Source organism: Aedes albopictus, chromosome 3 (assembly GCF_035046485.1).
Source record: "Aedes albopictus strain Foshan chromosome 3, AalbF5, whole genome shotgun sequence".
Taxonomy (NCBI): Eukaryota; Metazoa; Arthropoda; class Insecta; order Diptera; family Culicidae; genus Aedes; species Aedes albopictus.
The window spans coordinates 124,846,960-124,864,881 of record NC_085138.1 but is presented as its reverse complement, the minus strand read 5'-3'; the positions used below and the strand labels follow the sequence as shown (position 1 = coordinate 124,864,881).

At 37.7% G+C, this 17,922-nt stretch overlaps 1 protein-coding gene across 1 annotated transcript; it reads left to right on the top strand.

The window, feature by feature from the left end:
* The first annotated feature begins 370 nt into the window (after positions 1-370).
* Positions 371-16,060, top strand: LOC109405057 (GILT-like protein 1). The gene is made up of 5 exons (XM_029857516.2): positions 371-651; positions 808-939; positions 15,329-15,490; positions 15,654-15,794; positions 15,865-16,060. The coding sequence occupies exons 1-5, from the start codon at positions 586-588 to the stop codon at positions 15,952-15,954; spliced, it is 591 nt and encodes a 196-aa protein (XP_029713376.2). The 5' UTR covers positions 371-585; the 3' UTR covers positions 15,955-16,060.
* Positions 16,061-17,922: the final 1,862 nt, after the last annotated feature.

The following is a 17,922-nucleotide window of genomic DNA, read 5'->3' as shown; positions in this document are numbered from 1 at the left end:
AAGCTCTAGTTCTATTACACATGCAACGAGGCGTATACCTACGCATTTCCAGCCAAAATGCGAACTCCCGATCGTATCGCTAATTTATCACCGTTCACCTTCGGCTCAGCTGATTCTACTACAAGCAGCGTTGATTAGTCGCTGAGCACTGTGTATTGGCAGTAGGTATCAATCGTTGTCGGCCTGCTGTGGTCATATCAACGCCGTCGCTAGTAAACTTCCACGTTCGGGGCTGTCCATAAACCACGTGGTCATTTTTTGGGACTTTAAAAAACGCGTGGTCATTAGTCCATACAATTTTTTTTATTTGTCCATACAAAATGGTCATTGGCCGAACCCCCCCCTGTGGTTTATGGACAGCCCCTTTCTGCCTGAGAAAAAAAGAGAGCCAATCTAGGTATATCATATTTTGTGCTCAATCAGAGATTGTCTGCAGAACATCGAGCCAATCTTCCACAAGACACCTTCGCTGGAGCGCGGACAACCAACCATTGCACAGTAATTGATCGACCACAGAGCTAGTTTGTCGTGTGCTGGCTGGCTGGCTGTTTTGTGATTGAGCGCGCGCGCAACTTCCAGTTCAACATGTTCCTCCGATTCGTTTCGATTCTGGCTTTGGCCCTGGTGGCTGCCACAGTCGTCGATGCCCGAGTGAGTAAATATTTAACATCCAAATGGGATTTTGTGGAAAAAGTGTTCCTTTGTGTTTGGAGACGTGCAAAAATTTGGTCATTTCATTTGTTCTGAGAATATCAATTAGGTTTTCTGATTTGGGTTCCTCTTTTTCCGACTTATGTGATTCGGCAGGTCAAAGTGACGGTGTTCTACGAACATCTGTGCCCGGACAGCATCCGCTGGATATCCAATCAGCTGGCTCCGAACTACAACGCTCTGCGCAACCATATCGATCTGGAGTTTATCCCGTTCGGCAAAGCTAGGGTAAGTATTGACTATTGAAGTTGTCTGGTTGTGTGATTCAGTGGCGCTAAGAGTACTTTATGCAGCAGCGGTGTGGTGGCAGCCGGCTGACCTTGACCAATTCAATTTAGGCCCAAAACTGGTAGGTGCAAAGTGTCGGCGAAGGAAACTGTGGAGGACAGTGTGTTTTGCTTAAATTTATTCAGTACCTGTTTCAGCTTGAGAGTGTTTATCTCAGTGCATTCAACAACCAATAGTAAACTCAAGAAGACTGAATCCATGTGTAAGACAGAAAGATTTAATTTTAACTCGTTAAATTGTTTGATAATATATGTGTTTGAAAAATGCGAAGGTAAATTATTGTAAAATTATGCCTAGACATCATGTAACCGTTGGAACTTAAACACACAGCAACTATACGATACAAAGTGGTGCAACAAATCAATTTTGATGTCATATGCGTCGCCTACGGCGGTTCTGGTTATGCCTTTTAGTACTTGTTCGATAACTGGACTAAACTGAAAAACGTGCAGTTCAAGCATGCCACATGTTGTTACTAGTTTCCCAACATTGTGACAGAGTGTTCAAAATAATACGCAGCTCTTTGCATACTTATTCACATCTAGAATCAATGTAATCAGTTGTACCTTTTAATTCCGTCCTATGTTGCTTATCCTTTGTCTTTTGGCAGATACGCGTATTTCGACTACCACTTGTAATCTTCCTCAGTGTCAGTTATTATCCGAGCGGACTGACACTGACTGACACTGAGGAAGATTACAAGTGGTAGTCGAAATACGCGTATCTGCCAAAAGACAAAGGATAAGCAACATAGGGCGGAAATTAAAACTAAAACTGATTACACTTATTCAAAGAGGGTATTCTGCTGAGAGGGTTCGAAAAGTCGGTACAAGAGGTTTTTTCTGTATTTATATCTAGTGAGCTTTTCCGATTAATTTTGAATATACAAAAAATCAACTAATTCGCGTTTACTAAAGCTGAGAAACACAGTTTTAAGTAGATGCTTCGCAAAAATCATTCAACAACGGTTTTTAACGTTGTTGGGGAATTGGAACGAGTATAGATCAAAACGCGGAGTCTCATTGGATATGAAAACTGGTACTTTAGCTGGTTGAGTTGCTACTCGGATTCCTTCGAGAATTTGTTTTAGGATTTCTACAGAAGCTTCTGCTGGGAATTCTCAAACTTTTTTTACAGTGAATTTTCTAGCGATTCCCAAAGAATTAGGGATTCAAGGATACATCCGCTAATTCTCTCAGCGACATATCCAGAAATTCCATTTACTATTCTTCCAGAACTTTTTTTTTCTAAAGATTTTTTCAAGATTTTCTCAGGGGATTCTTCGGGGATTCCTGCTGAAATTCTTCCTGAAATTAATGCTGAGAATACATTTGAAACCCTTCTAGTTGATCTGCCATATTGGGATTTCTTCAGAAGTTCTTGCTGGATTACTCCAGAAATTTGAACTGATATTCCTTCAGAAACTCCTGCTGGGATTATTCTTTAAACTCATTCAGAATTTCCTTTGACTGAAAATTCCTCTGAGGATTTATCCAGACAACCCCCTCCATACTGATAGATTTTGGTTAGACCCCGCCTCTCTTCATTAAAGTCTGCATAGTGACGATAAGTTGTCATTTTTTTTCTTTTTATCTGTATTAACGAGATTTTTAGCCCTAGCTAGCTTGTTGATCTCGGGACCCACGCTTTACTTCCCTTCCGAAGGAAGAACTCACATTTTGTGAGTTTGTCGGGAGTGGGATTCGATCCCAGGTCCTCGGCGTGATAGTCTCGTGTTCTAACCATCCAACCAGGTCCGCTCCCAAGTTGTCATTTCTATTGGGACTTAAAGTTAACAATTATTTTAAGCTGCGGGAAGGCTATGTTTCAGTAGATGTCATATCAAGACGAAGTATGTAGATTATGTAATAATTCTTCAGTATAGAGCTGAAGAATTCACACTAAAATGCTGATATGGAGATACTTTTAGGCAAATATTGTCCCGAAAGAGATGTTAAACAGCTTTCCGTAATATAACCTGATAACATGGACTTTAAAAGCATTGAAAAAAGCGTTTTTGTCATGGAAAACAGACAAATCACTGTGATTTCACCCATTTCCCTCCAGAGAAAGCACATTTTCGGTGCACTCTTGAGGATGAAAAATTCCAAATTTAGTGTCCAAGTTCCTGAAGAGTTTCGAACATTCTTATTTGAAATTCCACTGCCTAATGAAAAATAGTTATGGGAATCAGCAAATCCATGTGTTTTTCTATTGTTTAGCACGAAATTGGCTGTTGTGGGAGATGCTCAAGCTGCTGCCGCCAGTAGTTCAAATTAAGATTAAAATTGGTTCAAATTATGATTACGATGGTTCAAATTAAGATTAAAATCATTGTTGACGAATAATCGAATTTCTCAATGAAATTCGGTGCAAATACAAAATTTCTACCACTTAACAGAAGGCTTATACCCGTGGCTTTCATGTACATAAGATTTTGCCGTAGTAACTTTCCATGTGGGAGAAAAAATCACTCAAAATTTGCGCTACTTCGGAAAGCCGCAATTTGGTTCAACTTTTGATTACCTACCCTATTAGTTTGAAAAATCTGCGATAAAATAGTGTTTGAAGTTTAAGTGTTCAAAAACACTTTTTTTTTTTATAAACGGGCTTGGTGGTCTAGTGGCTACCGCTTCTGATTCGTATGCAGAAGGTCATGGGTTCAATCCCTGGCCCGTCCTTTTCATCCTACTTTGTATCTTTCTATCCACTTTCTCTCGCTCTCTCTTCTCTACATATACAACTCATGTATATTCATATGTTCATAGCCATCGCTAGAACCAGAAACGAATTGAAAAAAAGTCGTTTCCCTCCCTTCCAACTTCCATTCACAGCACAGTGTATATAACGCCTATAAGTTATGCAACCAAAGCGTGCTGTGCCGCTTGACCTTATTCACCTTATTCACCACACAATCTATCATGAATACTATAAATAACCCTATCCATGGATCGCATCACCGACCCAACGGTGACTCCCAGATCTCCCATCCTTTCCGTCTAACAAATACCCCAGTCCGTGCTGCGTTGTGGGGACGCAGAGTGCTCTCGGTCTCTAGTAGCAACAACCAGTACACTCTAACATTCCTTTCCCTTCCCAGCCTGACTATAAGGACTTGGCCGGCGCCGTTATTGATCAAATATGCATGAGCTGCTAAAATTGCACTTTGAGAATAAGTGGAATGTCCCAGCCCCTTATTCAGTTGGATCTCAGTGCAACTGGTACCAGTTCAGATCAATCACGGAGGAGCAACCATTGACATGTATAGTCAGAATTGATAAAAAAAAAAAAATAAAAAAAAACAGTGTTTTTTTTTATAGTATTTGGTCATCTGATTTTAAGGATTACATAATGAAATAACATCGTTTTGAAAAAATATTTTTAATTTTACATGGTGTCTATATGTGACTGTTGTTAAACCTCGACAATAAAATTTTAATGTTTTAAATTAACAATATCATATAAAAAATGATAAACGTATCGTAATCATTCGGAGCAAGATGGCCACCTGTGGTAAGGTCTATGTCGCCATCCGAAAACCAATCTGAAGCAGCCTCAAAATTGTTATTGATGTTTAGAGATACTGCAAAACCACAGGAAATTACTTTTTCATATTAGTTGGAGCAGTTAAAATTAACTGCGTTGGAGATGATACCTACCTCTGAACAATTTTGAAGTTATTTGGTGTTGAACTGTGATTGGTTTCATTGAATATTTTGGCGCAGGGCTGGAAGATCATAGTTAAAACCGCCATAAGAGGGTTCGCTACAAGAGTTTAATTACAGTATAATGCAAGAAAGAGTTGTAATGTATTTGCAAATAAATCGATTCGAGAGAAACAAGTTTGCTGAAAAAATGGACCAAATCATAGAACATTTTCAAGATATTTCTATCAATTTTATTTCAAACATTATCATAAAGAAAATGTTGGAAAATACCACACCCTCTGTAGGCAAAGCGTTGCGGGTAATTCGACCTTGGTTTATTAAACGTTTCTTAGGATTTAAGCACACTAATGGTAAAAGTTTAGCTCTGTGGCCGTCTTGCCCCGATGGGGTTGCCATCTTGCCCCATATGGCAAAAATTCTATGTCAAAAGTAGCAAGAAGATAGAAAAGACATTAAACAAAGGGGATGAGTGTTAAATAGCCATATTCTAATGAAAGTATATGCTCCTAAGGCGCCTAAGCTTAGGGTGGCCATCTTGCCCCACAATCCCCTAAACCAAAAACTCAAACAAACACGCATAACTGGAGATCGAAAAAGCTATGCGACAAACAGCTGTAACATTTCGTTTCAATTTTAACACTTTAAAGCATTAACCTGGAATGAAAATGTCACTTTGTTAAGCTTTTGTAGACGCCTTGATTCTTCGGAATAGTGGGTAGTTTTTTATTTAGGGTCGACTTATCATTTCTAGTGCTATCAATTCACGAGTTATGGTCAAAATTTTCAATGCGGCTTGCCAAGGTATGGTACATATATCCTATCTTCTTCCACACCCCTATTAGACTCTAATTGATGTAGATCTATGGGGAATACTTGCGCGCGAAATCATAGGCAGCTTACATTGCATTGTCTTGACCAATCTAAATGTGGCAGTGATTTTTGTTCAAATTCCCGTGTAAATCTGTAAAAACTTTGTATACATCTTTTGTTCTCCCGTATATGGATAGGCTTGCAATAGGTTTCGTGAGACTTTTTTTTTGGACTACTGAATGGTGATAGGTGACAACACACAAGGGCGTAGCCAGCTTTTCGGTCAGAGGGGGGCAAGAATCCTTAGCAAATTTATACGCAAAACGATGACATTGAATTTATTAACATTATATTCTAAAAGCATTATATAACCCTTCTGCAGTCATGCTGTTGTATTTTGTACAATACGTTGTAAAAGCTCGCCTGATCTACACAAATCAACGTGGTGCTGGTAGCGATGACCACCCTAATAAACGAACACCATACATGGACCGTACTGTAGACGGTTAAACAATGCAGCATACTATATTTACTAGGTTTAATCACCACATGACTTTAACATAATTAATTTTAATTGGCTTTTTTCGGTGATATGAATACTACTTGAAGTGAGAGTACAGCAAACTGTTCAAATTGTATCCCGAATGGGTGGGTAAGCACATCTTATGATTATCGTTTATGCGGGCAATTTCTGGATGATCAAGAATTTTTATTCACTCGTGAATTATTTTGCAATAGTTTTTTTTTTGTTAAACATTAATAAGAAATTAAAGCTGAACTATTTTGAAAATTACGATCGCTTTTGAAGATTCAGAATTTCCTGGTTCCTGTATGCATTCTTTTTTAATCATCTGCCAATATAATTCACTGGAGGAATTTCTCCTAAAATTCTCGATGTATTTCAAAACAAAAATCATCAGGTAATCCTAGAGAAGTTCTTGGGAACATCCCAAGTAACAATCAGCATGCCTTAAAGGTTTATTTATGTTTTATCCTGGTTTTATACGAGCATGTCAAAAAGCTAGTTGTTCTAAATTAGTTATATGTGGTAGTTTTTTACTTAGAACCTCTGGCGTTCCATAACACTATCATATAACTTCTGCTATAAACATCTTCAGTCAAAGACTTGCAAGTAGACATGAATTGGTTTTATGACTTATTATATACCATTTCAATAAAACTTGCATTTACGGTTGTTGTCGGAGAGATTTTTGTTGTAAACAAATACACAAAACTGTGAGGCAATGTATAAAACCAACAAAAAATTTCGTGGCCGTAACATAAACCAAAAAAATGCTGTGATAAAACCGCTAGTTCTATCATTAGCTCAGTTATGACTACCTCAGGAGGGTTAGCCCTATTGGAGGAATCATCAGGAACACAGAGTTTTATCAGAAAAATATGTCGCCTAGCCGGGATAATTCATGTAAATACAGAAAAATTAAAATTGAGCTTATGATTTCACGTACAGATTAAGATCAAATTAAACCATACAACACGTTTCCGTCGATTCATTTTGTCAGAAAAATTACATAATCTCTTTTAGACTCCGCCGTGTTGAAAAAACCTTTTTTTGCACCCAATTCCACCGAGTAAATAAAATGCATTTATCTTTCAAAATATGCATAGTTTGTGTGGCGCACTTAGTTTTTGTCATTATCACAGTCACATTCACCACAAATTTTCCGTGGCATGTCTCCTGACACGTATTAAATAGGAAAACAAATCTGAATTGCATATCTGCATCTTTCCAATTGATAAACAACCAAGCATAATTTATTGTGACGATCGAACATTGAGAGTGAAAAATAATCAAAACAATTATTTGACAAGTCAGAAAATGGTTTTATTTAGAAGATTGATAAAACTATGATACAACCCGAAATCCTTAGCTGGTTTGCATACGAAGTCCTGTAGACCCTGATAAGACTGGGCCAACTAGCCAGAACGTGGGCTTATTGAGGCATACAAGAACTCGAGAGCATTTTCAAGTCGGCATCAATGGTTTTATGTTTAGGATTTTTGAAGCGCTAAAAAACTTTGATAAAATTAAAATTGTTACTTGGGATACATCTATGAAAAGATGATTGAAGGATTTCTGAAATTTCCGACGGAACTCCTGAATAAATTTTGGGAGAGAACCTGAGAGGAATTTCTAAAGAATTCCCGGACCAATCCCTGAAAGACTTCCTGGCTAAATCCTTGAAGAAATATCTGGATTAATACCTGGAGTAAGCCTAGTAGAATCCCTGGAGGAATTCCCAGAGGAGTCCCTGGAAGAATTTCTGAAAGTATACCTGGAGGAATGCCTGGATAAGTTATGGGAGGAATACCTAGAGAAATTTCTAAAGAGATTTCATGAGAAAATCCTAGATAAATTTCTGGAGGATTCCTAGGAGAAAATTCAGGAGAGATTCCTAGAAAAAATCAGAAGGAAGGAATTCCTAGAGTAAATCTTAGATAAATTTCTGGAGGAATTCTTGGAGAAACCCCTGAATAAATTTCTGGGAAAATCTCTAGAGAGAATCCTGGAGGAATGCTTGGAGAAATTTCTGAACAAATTCCTGGCGTTATACTTAGAGAAATTCTTAGATGAATTCTTGGAGGAACCCCTGGAAAGGAGGAATTCTTGGTGAAATCTCCAAAAGAATTCTGTGAGGAAATGCTGAAGAATTTTCTGAAAAAAAAACCTTGAAGAAATTCCATAAGCATTTTCTGGAAGAATCTTTGAGGAATTTCTTTGAATTCTTGGAATTCTTTCTTTGGAATTTCTTTGAATTTCTAGATGATTTTCTGGTGGATTTTCTGGGAATATCCCTGGAGAAATTCGTGGAGAAATCCCTGGAAATCTCTGGATGAATTCCTGGAGAATCCGTGTAAAATTCCGGAAAGAATCTTTGAAGAAATCCCTAGAGGATTTGCTAGAGGAATTGGAAGGAATTTCTGAAGGATGTCCAGGAGCAATTCCTGGATGAATTACTGAAGAAATTCCTGGGGTATTTCCTGGAGGGATGGATTCCTGGTGAAGTTCCTGGATAAATTCCTGGAGAAATTCTTGGAGGAATGCCTGGACGAATTCCTAGAGGTTTTCCTGTAGGAATTGCTGCAGGAATCTCTAGAGGAATTCTTGATTGATTTGATTGTCTTTATTAAAGAGACTTTCAGCGCTTGGCTTCAGAGGAATTCTTGAAAGAATTACTGAATGTGTTTCTAGAGCAATCTCCAGAGGAATTCTTGGGGATTTCTATATATATTATTTTTGCCATTTCTGAAAAATCCCTAAAATCGTTGAGGAATTTCTAGCGGAATTTATGGAGGAATTCCTGGATAAGTCCTCGAAGGAATTCCTGATGGAATCCATGAGGAAATTCTTGAAGAAATTTGTGGAGAAATCCCTGGAGAAATTTCTGGAGGAACTCCTGGAGGAATACCTGGAGGAATCCCTGAAAAATTCCTGGAGAATTTCCTGGAAGAATTTTTGAAGAAACCCCTAGAGGATATCCTGGAGAAATCCTTTGAGAAACTTCTGGAGGATTTCCTGAAGGAATCTTCGAAGGATTTTCTGGAGGAATCCCAGGGAAAATCCTTGAAAAATTCATGGGGAAATCTCTAGAGGAATCCCTGAAGCAATTCCTGATGAAATCTCTGGAGAAATGCCTGTAGGAATCTCTAGAGGAATTGCTGACATTATTTCTGATGGATGTCCAGGACCAAATCCTGGAGGAGTTCGTGAAGAAATTCCTAGGGTAATTCCTGAAGGAATTCCTGGAGGGGTTCCTGGATAAATTCCTGGATAAAATCTTGTAGGAATTTGTTAGAAGCATTCTTGTGCTGGAGTAATCCATGATGAAATTGCTGGAGAAATCTCTAGAGGAATTTTTGAAACAATTACTAGATGAATTTCTTGACAAAACTACAGAAGAATTCTGGGAGATTCATATTTCTATTTCAATTATTTTTCTATTGCTGAAAAAAATCCATTGAAAAAATCTTGGAAGAATTTCTAGTGGAATTTCTGGAGGAATTCCTCGATAAATCCTCGCAAAAAAATTCTGAATGAATCCCTGGGAGAATCCTTGAAGAAATTTGTGAAGAAATCCCTGGAAGAATTCCTAGAGAAATTTCTTCAGGAACTTCCTGGAAGAATTTCTGAAAAAAATCACTAGAGAATTTGCTGGAAGATTCCTTAGAGGAAGTTCTGGAGGATTTCCTGGAGAAATCTTCGAAAGATTTTCTGGAGTAATCCCTGGAGAAATTCGTGGAGAAACCCCTGAAGCAATTCATTAAGAATTCTCAGAAGAAATTCCTGGAGAAATGCCTGGAGAAATGCCTGGAGAAATTTGAAAAAAAATCCTGAGGGTATTCCAAGAGGAATTTCTAAAAAAATCCCCGGAAGATTTTTTGGAAAAATTCCTGGACAAATTGTTGATATGATAACTGAAACATGTTCAGGAGCAATTTCTAGAGAAATTACAGGAGGAATTCCTGAAGAAATTTTGGGGTAGTTCCTAGAGAATTTCCTGTAGGAGTTCCTGCATAAAATTCTGGAGGCATGCCTGAAGGAATTCCTTGAGATTTTCCATTGGGAATTGCAAAAATTACTGGATGAATTTCTGGGGGAATCCAATGGGAGAAAAAAAAACCCAAGAAATTCCTGGAGGAATTTCTAGAGCAATTTCTGGAAAAATCCTCGAAGGAACTTCTGAAGGAATCCCTGAGGGAATCCTTGGAGAAATTTGAGGAGAAATCCCTGGAAAATCCCTAGTGAAGTTCCTGCATGAATTTGAGCGGAATACCTGGAGGCAAATCTGGAAGAATTCTAAGAGGAACTCCAGGAAAAAATCCATAAGGTATTCCTAGAGAAAATCCTGGATGAATTTCTGAAGCAATCCTTGAAGGATTTCCTGGAGAAATTTCTGGATGAATTGCTGACATAATATATGAAGGAATTCCTTGATTATTTCCTAGTACCGTGATTTCTGGTGAAATTGATCAGTGGGGTGAAATTGATCGTCGTGAGAACCATTTTTATTTGTTGAAAATAACGCTTAAATCTTAAAACAATTTGTAAAAAATGTCCATCATCTGACTCAAGAGCTATTGAATGATGAGTTGACATGTTTTACAGCCAATTAGACACATATTTCTGTATAAAATTCAATATTTTCCGAAACTGCATGTTAGGTGAACTTCAAAGACACTTTCAAACTTTTGCTACCGTAGCTGTATCGCACATGTAATGAATATTTGAATTTTTGTTTCAAGCTTCCAAGTATTCGCTAAACGCGATTTCGTCATCAAAAGTTCTGTAAATATTGAAATTTATGCATAAAATTGTACTTTTCTGGAAGTTATAACATGTTTAATATGAAAATTGCATACTTTTAGGCGTTTTCTTAAGATTTATTGAACTTCAAACTTAAATAATTAAACGTTTAGTAAACTTGTAAAAGTTTTGCATAACTTTTCGCATTCCGGGGTGGTTAATTCAGGTTGAAAAAAATATTTTCAGCACTTACAACAACATTTCACAGACTGATCAATTTCACCCTGAAAGTAAAATTTTTGATTTTTTATTTTAAATGGTATTTTTTGTAATAAAATGATTTGCAGTAGAATTTTCAACCTCTTTGACTGATGAAAACCATGGCCGTACTTGTTTTAAAGCATTGAATTTAACCATATCGATAAGTATTCAAAAATTATTCGCCAAACACTGCGAAAAGTGATCAATTTCACCCGAAATCACGGTAATGTTCCTGAAGGAGTCTCTGAAGAAATTTCTGAAGTAATTTCTGGAGGAGTTTCTAGAAAAGACCCTGGATTAAATCCTGAAGGAATGCCTGCATGCATTTCTGGAGGAATCCCAGAAAGAATTGCTGAAACAATCCCAGGAGAAACTTCTGGAAGAACTACTGGGAAATTTCGGAAGGAATTTCTGGAGGAGTCCCTAAAGTAATTTCTGGAGGAATATCTGGTAGAATTCCTGGAGGAATCGCTGAAACAATTCCTGGAGAAATCTCTGCAAGAATCCAAGGAAGTATCATTGGGAGAATGCCTAGGAGAGTTCCTGGTGGAATTCTTAGAGGATTCCCTGAAGTAATTACTGGAGAAATATTTGGAGGAATTCCTGTAAGAGTTTCTGGGGAAAAAATCCTTGGAGGAATCCCTTGAAGAATTCCTGGCTAAATTTCTCTAGGAAAGTCTGGTGGAATTCTTGGAAGAATCCCGGAAGCAGTTACTGGCGGAATCTCTGGAGGAATGGCTGGAGGAAATCCTGAAGTCCTGAATACATTGAGGAAACCCTGGAGGATTTCTGGAATCTCTGAAAAAAAAAATCTTGTATCAATTCTTGGAGGGATCTCAGGAGGATATCCTAGAGGAATGCATGTAGGAATTCCTGAAGGAATCTCCAGAGGAACTCCTGGAGAAATCTCTAGTGGAATTTCTGGCAGAATTTCTGAAGGAATCTCTAGATGAATTCCTGGACAATTTTTAGATAAATTCCTGCAGGAATTCATTGTGGAATCCCTGGGAAAATCCCAGAGAAATTCCTGAAGAAATTCTTGGATGAATTTCTTAAGGAATACGTAGAGGAATACCAGGAATAATTTTGGAAAAAAATCGGAGATGGAATTCTTGGAGAAATTCTGAAGCATTCCTAAGAAGAGTTTTTGAAGAAACTTTAGAAGGACTCCCCGAAGCAATTTTAAGTGGAATTCCTAAGTGAGTCCCTAAACAGCTCCTGTGGGAAGTACTGGATTTATTACTGGAGGAGTTCCTGAACGAATTCCAACTTCTTGAAGGAGTTTTAAAAGTGTTTCTGGGGGAATCCTTGGAAAATTTAAAATAATCTCTGGAGTTCTTTCTGAAAGAATCATAGAAGAATTTCCCCTATGGATAAATTCTTGAAGGAAAACCTGGAGGAATTCTGATGCCCAAAAAAACAGGAAAGCGTTCTTAGCAAAATCCTGGAAAAATTTCTGTAAAAAAGATATGGAGTAATCCATGTCTGCAATAACACTAGTTTACAGCATTTTTGAACTCGGTAAGCTGATGATCATTTTTGGTGTAGAATCATGCCCTGAGTTCGAAAACGCGAAGGAAAAAAATTACAGTAGAGCGGAAATTTTTTCGACTTTCCATACAAGGTTGATGATTTGAAATCGATTTTTGTTCTATTTTTAAGCAAAGTCGCTCACTTCAAACATCTCATTCCCCGTAATCAATGCTCCGATTGAGCTGAAATTTTTATTGTAACTCTCCTACATATGATATGTCAAATAAACGTTGAGAAAGAATTTTTAAATTGGTTTTTTCTTATTGAAAAAAATACATTTCTTCAAAAAATTTTGGGAATTTTTCTAAAATTTAAGAAGATCGCCCCTAAAACTCGCCAATATTGTGAATTTCATCAATCTGACGCAAAACCTGTATTCAGATGATCGAATGGTATTGTATTCAGCTTTTAATTTATGGAAAAAGATTTAAAATTGGTTGAACAAAACGCAATATATTTGAATTTTAGTAAATTACATATTTTGAAAAGTTATAAAACTCGATATTGAGCTAAAACTCAAAAACTGTTCTACTTTAAATTTTTTGAAGGTCGGTTTCGAAATCAGCACTAAATTGTGCTTCAAAAATTTTGGTCGTTGACAGAAGTTCACGACTTTCGTTTTATTTTGTAAACTTGTGTAATTTTTGGGTGAATTTTTGTTGGAATCTTTGTATGGACTCCTAGAATAAAGTTTTGTAGTCTTTTAAGGAACTTCTAGATTAGTTTTTAGCTAATCTCTGGTAAAATTTCCTGTATAAGAGTTTCTGGAAGATATTCCTGCTGAAATACTTCGAATTGTTCCAGATTGAATTATTGGAGCAATCTCTAGTGAAATTACTGAATGAATATATGGAGAAATCCCTGAAAAAATCTCTGAGACAACAGAAAACCTGAATGAAATTCTGTTGACATTCCTTTGAAAATCCCTGGAGAAATCCTGAAAAAAAACACTGGAGGAACTTCTAAATATATCCCAGGAGAAATTCCCAGAGGAATGTCTGGTGAAACCCATAGAGGAATTCTTGAAAAATTTTCTGAAGCAATCCATGATGAAATCAGTGATGGAAGGATTCTGGAGGAATTCGTCGATGCATTCTTGCAGAAGTATCTATTAAAATTTCTGAAGGAATCATAGGAGGTATTCTTGAAGCATTTCTTGGGACAAGCCCTGAAACAATCACTGTCGGAACCCAGCAAGATGCCCATGGAAGAATTCAGAAACTCCCGGTGAAGTGCCTTGAAAAGTTTCTGAAAGAATCCCTGCTGAATAAATACCTAAAGGAATTTTTGAAGGTGTCCTTAGCATGACGATTGTTTGAATAGAATACTAGTGAAAATTCGTGTAGCAGTAGCATATAACTGCACTGCACTCTACAGCAGCATAATAAAATAATTTGGCAAAATTATATGATAAGATTTAGAGAAATACTTGGTGAAATTTCGTGTGGTTCTCGAGTGAAAAGGTTCGATAATTGTGGATAAAAACTTTAATTTTTAGAATAGTTTTTTTTTCTGGAACTCTGCATTATTGATAATCTTTAAGTTGGCTCGAATTAGAAAAAAAAAATCTGTCGGCCAGGGGGGGGGGGCACGGCCCCCCCTGCCCCCCTCTGGCTACGCCCATGACAACACACGTACACTAGCGCGAGTTTTACCTCACACAAAACTGCACGATAAATCAAAGGCTGTTCAGATTGCATATGCAAATATTACCCAATCAAATTGGGTAAAACGGTAAATAATGAAAAAACCAACGTCAGGGACGAGAGTGCAAAGATTTTCCACCAATTTTCACAACTATATCTACAAAAAAAGACACGCATACATTTGAACATGATTATCTCTATTGAAATTAAGCATACTATTGTTGTGACTTCTTTACTCAACACTTGTAACACTACACTCAGGCAAATAAACCTAAGATTATTATAAGGTCTAATTTATGAATTGGCCTTTAAACAATTCATAACGGCTAGAACGATTTTCATAAGGTCGGTCTATGACGCACAATCGACTCACAGTTTGGCTTTTATACACATTTAGCACCACGATATTCTCAAGCGTCGATAGTCGCGTGGGTTGGGCACGAGCTCAGTAATCTCGACGTTCATGGATTGATTCCAGTCTGCATCATTTTGTGATTTTTCTGCTCTTTTCATAAGTTTATCTTATGTTATTAGGTCATAACAAGCATGTTCAATTTTCATAAGGTATTCTTATGGCATCCATACTTTACAGTTATGGCCATATTTCATAAGGTATTTTGATGAAATTCGGTAGTTTATTTCGCTGAGTGTATGGGTGCAAATAGTATACAACAATTAAAAATGATTAAACAAAAAAACAATTAAAAAACTTTGATTTAGACAATTCGCCGGAAATCAAAATACAAAACGCCGGCACAATTGAATTTGATTTTCAATGATGATTTGTAGTATTGTTTTCTTATAGGTCGAGTACCTAAGTTGATAAAATAGTATGACGTAAATTATGATTGAAAATTAAGCTCCTGTTCTAGCTTGTTCACTGCCTTTTCCATCTCGATGGTCATTTCTGAACAATGCAGAACTCAATCAAACGTTAATATCGTTGTGCAGTGTTAGCTGTCACCTCAGATGACAATATTTAACCCTTATCAGCCGACGTCGGTCGCCTGAATTGAAGTCTGTTGCCAATCTTATCGTCCACTAATTACTGCCAAATAACCCACCGTTTACCAGTCAGTGGTCAGCTTTCGAAACCGAGCAAACAATTGACTTTTCTTCTTGTTTGTTTTCTTCCCCATCTCCAGAGTATCAACGGAGGGCAGTCCTTCGAGTGCCAACATGGCCCGCTCGAGTGCGAAGGAAACAGGATCCAGTCCTGTGTGCTGAACCAACTGCCCGATCAGGACCGACAGGTTTCGTACGTTACCTGCCAGATGAGCTTCGACGCCGATCCTCGCGGATGGGAGGTGGGTATTGTCATCGACTGAGTTGGGTGGGCACGTGGGTCGTCAATCAATCTAATCTCCGTGATGGGAGTATATTGGTCAATTCTTATCGTCAAAATAATTTCAATTCAATGGAGCATTCGGACATTGTCCCCAAATAATCTTTCAATATCTGTTCTTGTAGTGCACCTTCCGTTCCGGAGTGGATCTCGTGGCGACGCAGAACTGTGTCGAAGGTGTCCAGGGAGTGCAGCTGCAGCTGGAAGCCGAACGCCGAACCCAGCAGATTCCGTTGACTTTTGTGCCGAGCTTCGCGTTCAATGATGTGAGTTTTGAAATTGCACTCTTATCTGCTGATTTGTTGGTAATCTGTTTTCTATTATCTTACATTGCAGCAATTCGACCAAGAGCTGAACCAACTGGCTTTCCAGGATTTCCCAGCCGCTCTCTGTCGGGTGGATAGCTCAATTGCTGGATGTCAGTAAAAGACATGTTTAAAAACACAGATTGGAAATATTTTTAATCTGCTTTTAGGAGATGATGTAGATAGCTAAATCCGCAAGTAAAAGATATATTTTATTGCTTTCATAACATGTGTGTAGTTGTTAATTGGAAAGAATTTATATATTTAGTTGTTTTTTTTAGAAAAAGTTCTGATTTTGTTTTTCCGGAATAACGGAATCATTGAACGAGATTCATCTGCGTGAACTAGTTTAAACTAATTTCTGTAGAGGAACCTCTCAGGGTTATGTAGAGAATCCTCTCAGGATTCTGTTGAGAGTACTCTCAGTATTCTGTTGAGAATCCTCTCAGGACTCTGTGGAGAATCCTCTCTGTATTCAGTAGAGAATCTTCTCCGTATTCTGAAGAGAATCCTTTCAGGATTCTGTGGAGTCCTTTCAGGATTCTGTAGAGAACCCTCTCAGGATTCTGAAGAGAATCTTATCAGGATTCTGTTGAGAATGCTCTCATTATTCTGTAGATATTCCTCTCAGGGTTCTGTGAAGAATCCTCTCAATTTTCTGTAGAGAATCTTTTCAGGATTCTGTAGACAATCCTCTCAGGATTCTGTAGGGAATCCTCTCAGGATTCTGTTGAGAATCCTCTCAAGGTTCTGTGGAAATTCTTCTCAAGATTCTGTAGATAATCCTCTCAGGATTCTGTGGAGAATCTTCTCAGGATTCTGTGGAGAATACTCTCAGGAAGAATTCTCTTAAGATTCTGAGGATAATCCTCTCGGGATTCTGTAGAAAATACTCTCAGGATTCTGTGTAGAATCCTCTCATGATTCTATGGAGAATCCTCTCAAGATTCCGTGGACAATCCTCTCAGGATTCTGTTGAGAATCCTCTCAGGATTCTGTGGAGAATCCTCTCAGGATTCTGTAGAGAATCCTCTCAGGATTCTGTAGAGAATGCTCTCAGGATTCTGTAGAGAATCCTTTCAGGGTTCTGTAGAAACTCCTCGCAGGATTCTGTAGAGAATCCTCTCAGTATTCTGTAGAGGATCCTCTCAGGATTTTGTACAGGGTGCGGCAGGAAAAAATGCGAAAAGTTCAAGGCACTATTACACGCTAAATATGGGATATATAGGACTATTTTTTCATGACAGTGTATCAGTCAATGTCTATATTCTAGCACTGAAAAATAAAAATGAACATATTTGATGTTTAACATGTGATAATGTTGGCCTAATAAACGGCTATCATTAAACTGCGCGCCCAATGGTCATTAAACAAAATGACTATATCAGTAACAAAATTAGCTCAAATTCGATGAACAACCAGACCACACTGACCCAGAGCCATGTAGTTTCACATACCAGATGAAATAAGTACATATATTTGATGATATTGTAGAGAAAATCAAAAATTTTGTTTTATCAGATGCGAAATTTAGCCACCTGTGCGATTTTCTGCGGTTTGAAAATTCTGGTTGTCTTCATCTTCAGGCGCCGCCCTGTAAAGGTTAGTGACCAAAATGGGAAATTTTTTAATTAACTTTTCAGAAAATTAGCCTATTATAGATCATGGAACGTTGAAACATAGATTGGTTAATGTCAAATGGACGAAAATAAGGTTTGAAGTTGAAAAACTCTTTCGCATTTTTTCCTGCCGCATACTGTAGAGAATCCTCTCAGGATTCTGTGGATTCTCTACAGGATTTTGTAGAGAATCCTCTCAGGATTCTGAAGAGAACCCTCTCAGGATTCTGAATAGAATCCTTTCGGGATTCTGCGGAGAATCGTCTCAGGATTCTGAAGCGAATCCTCTCAGGATTTTGAAGCAAATTCACTCAGGATTCTGTAGAGAATCCCCTCAGGGTTATGTAGTGATTCTTCTCAGGTTTCTCAGAATAATCCTTTTAGGATTCTGTAAACAATCCTCACAGGATCCTGTAAAGAATAGCAGGATTCTGTAGCGATTCAAGATTCTTTCAGGATTGTATGGAGTA

What these genes read in the sequence shown, in the direction of transcription:
- LOC109405057 (XM_029857516.2), top strand. Translation starts at nt 586, where the DNA reads ATGTTCCTCCGATTCGTTTCGATTCTGGCTTTGGCCCTGGTGGCTGCC. An exon ending in CCGATCCTCGCGGATGGGAG is followed by an intron (nt 15,491 to 15,653) that starts GTGGGTATTGTC and finishes CTGTTCTTGTAG; the next exon opens with TGCACCTTCCGTTCCGGAGT. An exon ending in CGAGCTTCGCGTTCAATGAT is followed by an intron (nt 15,795 to 15,864) that starts GTGAGTTTTGAA and finishes CTTACATTGCAG; the next exon opens with CAATTCGACCAAGAGCTGAA.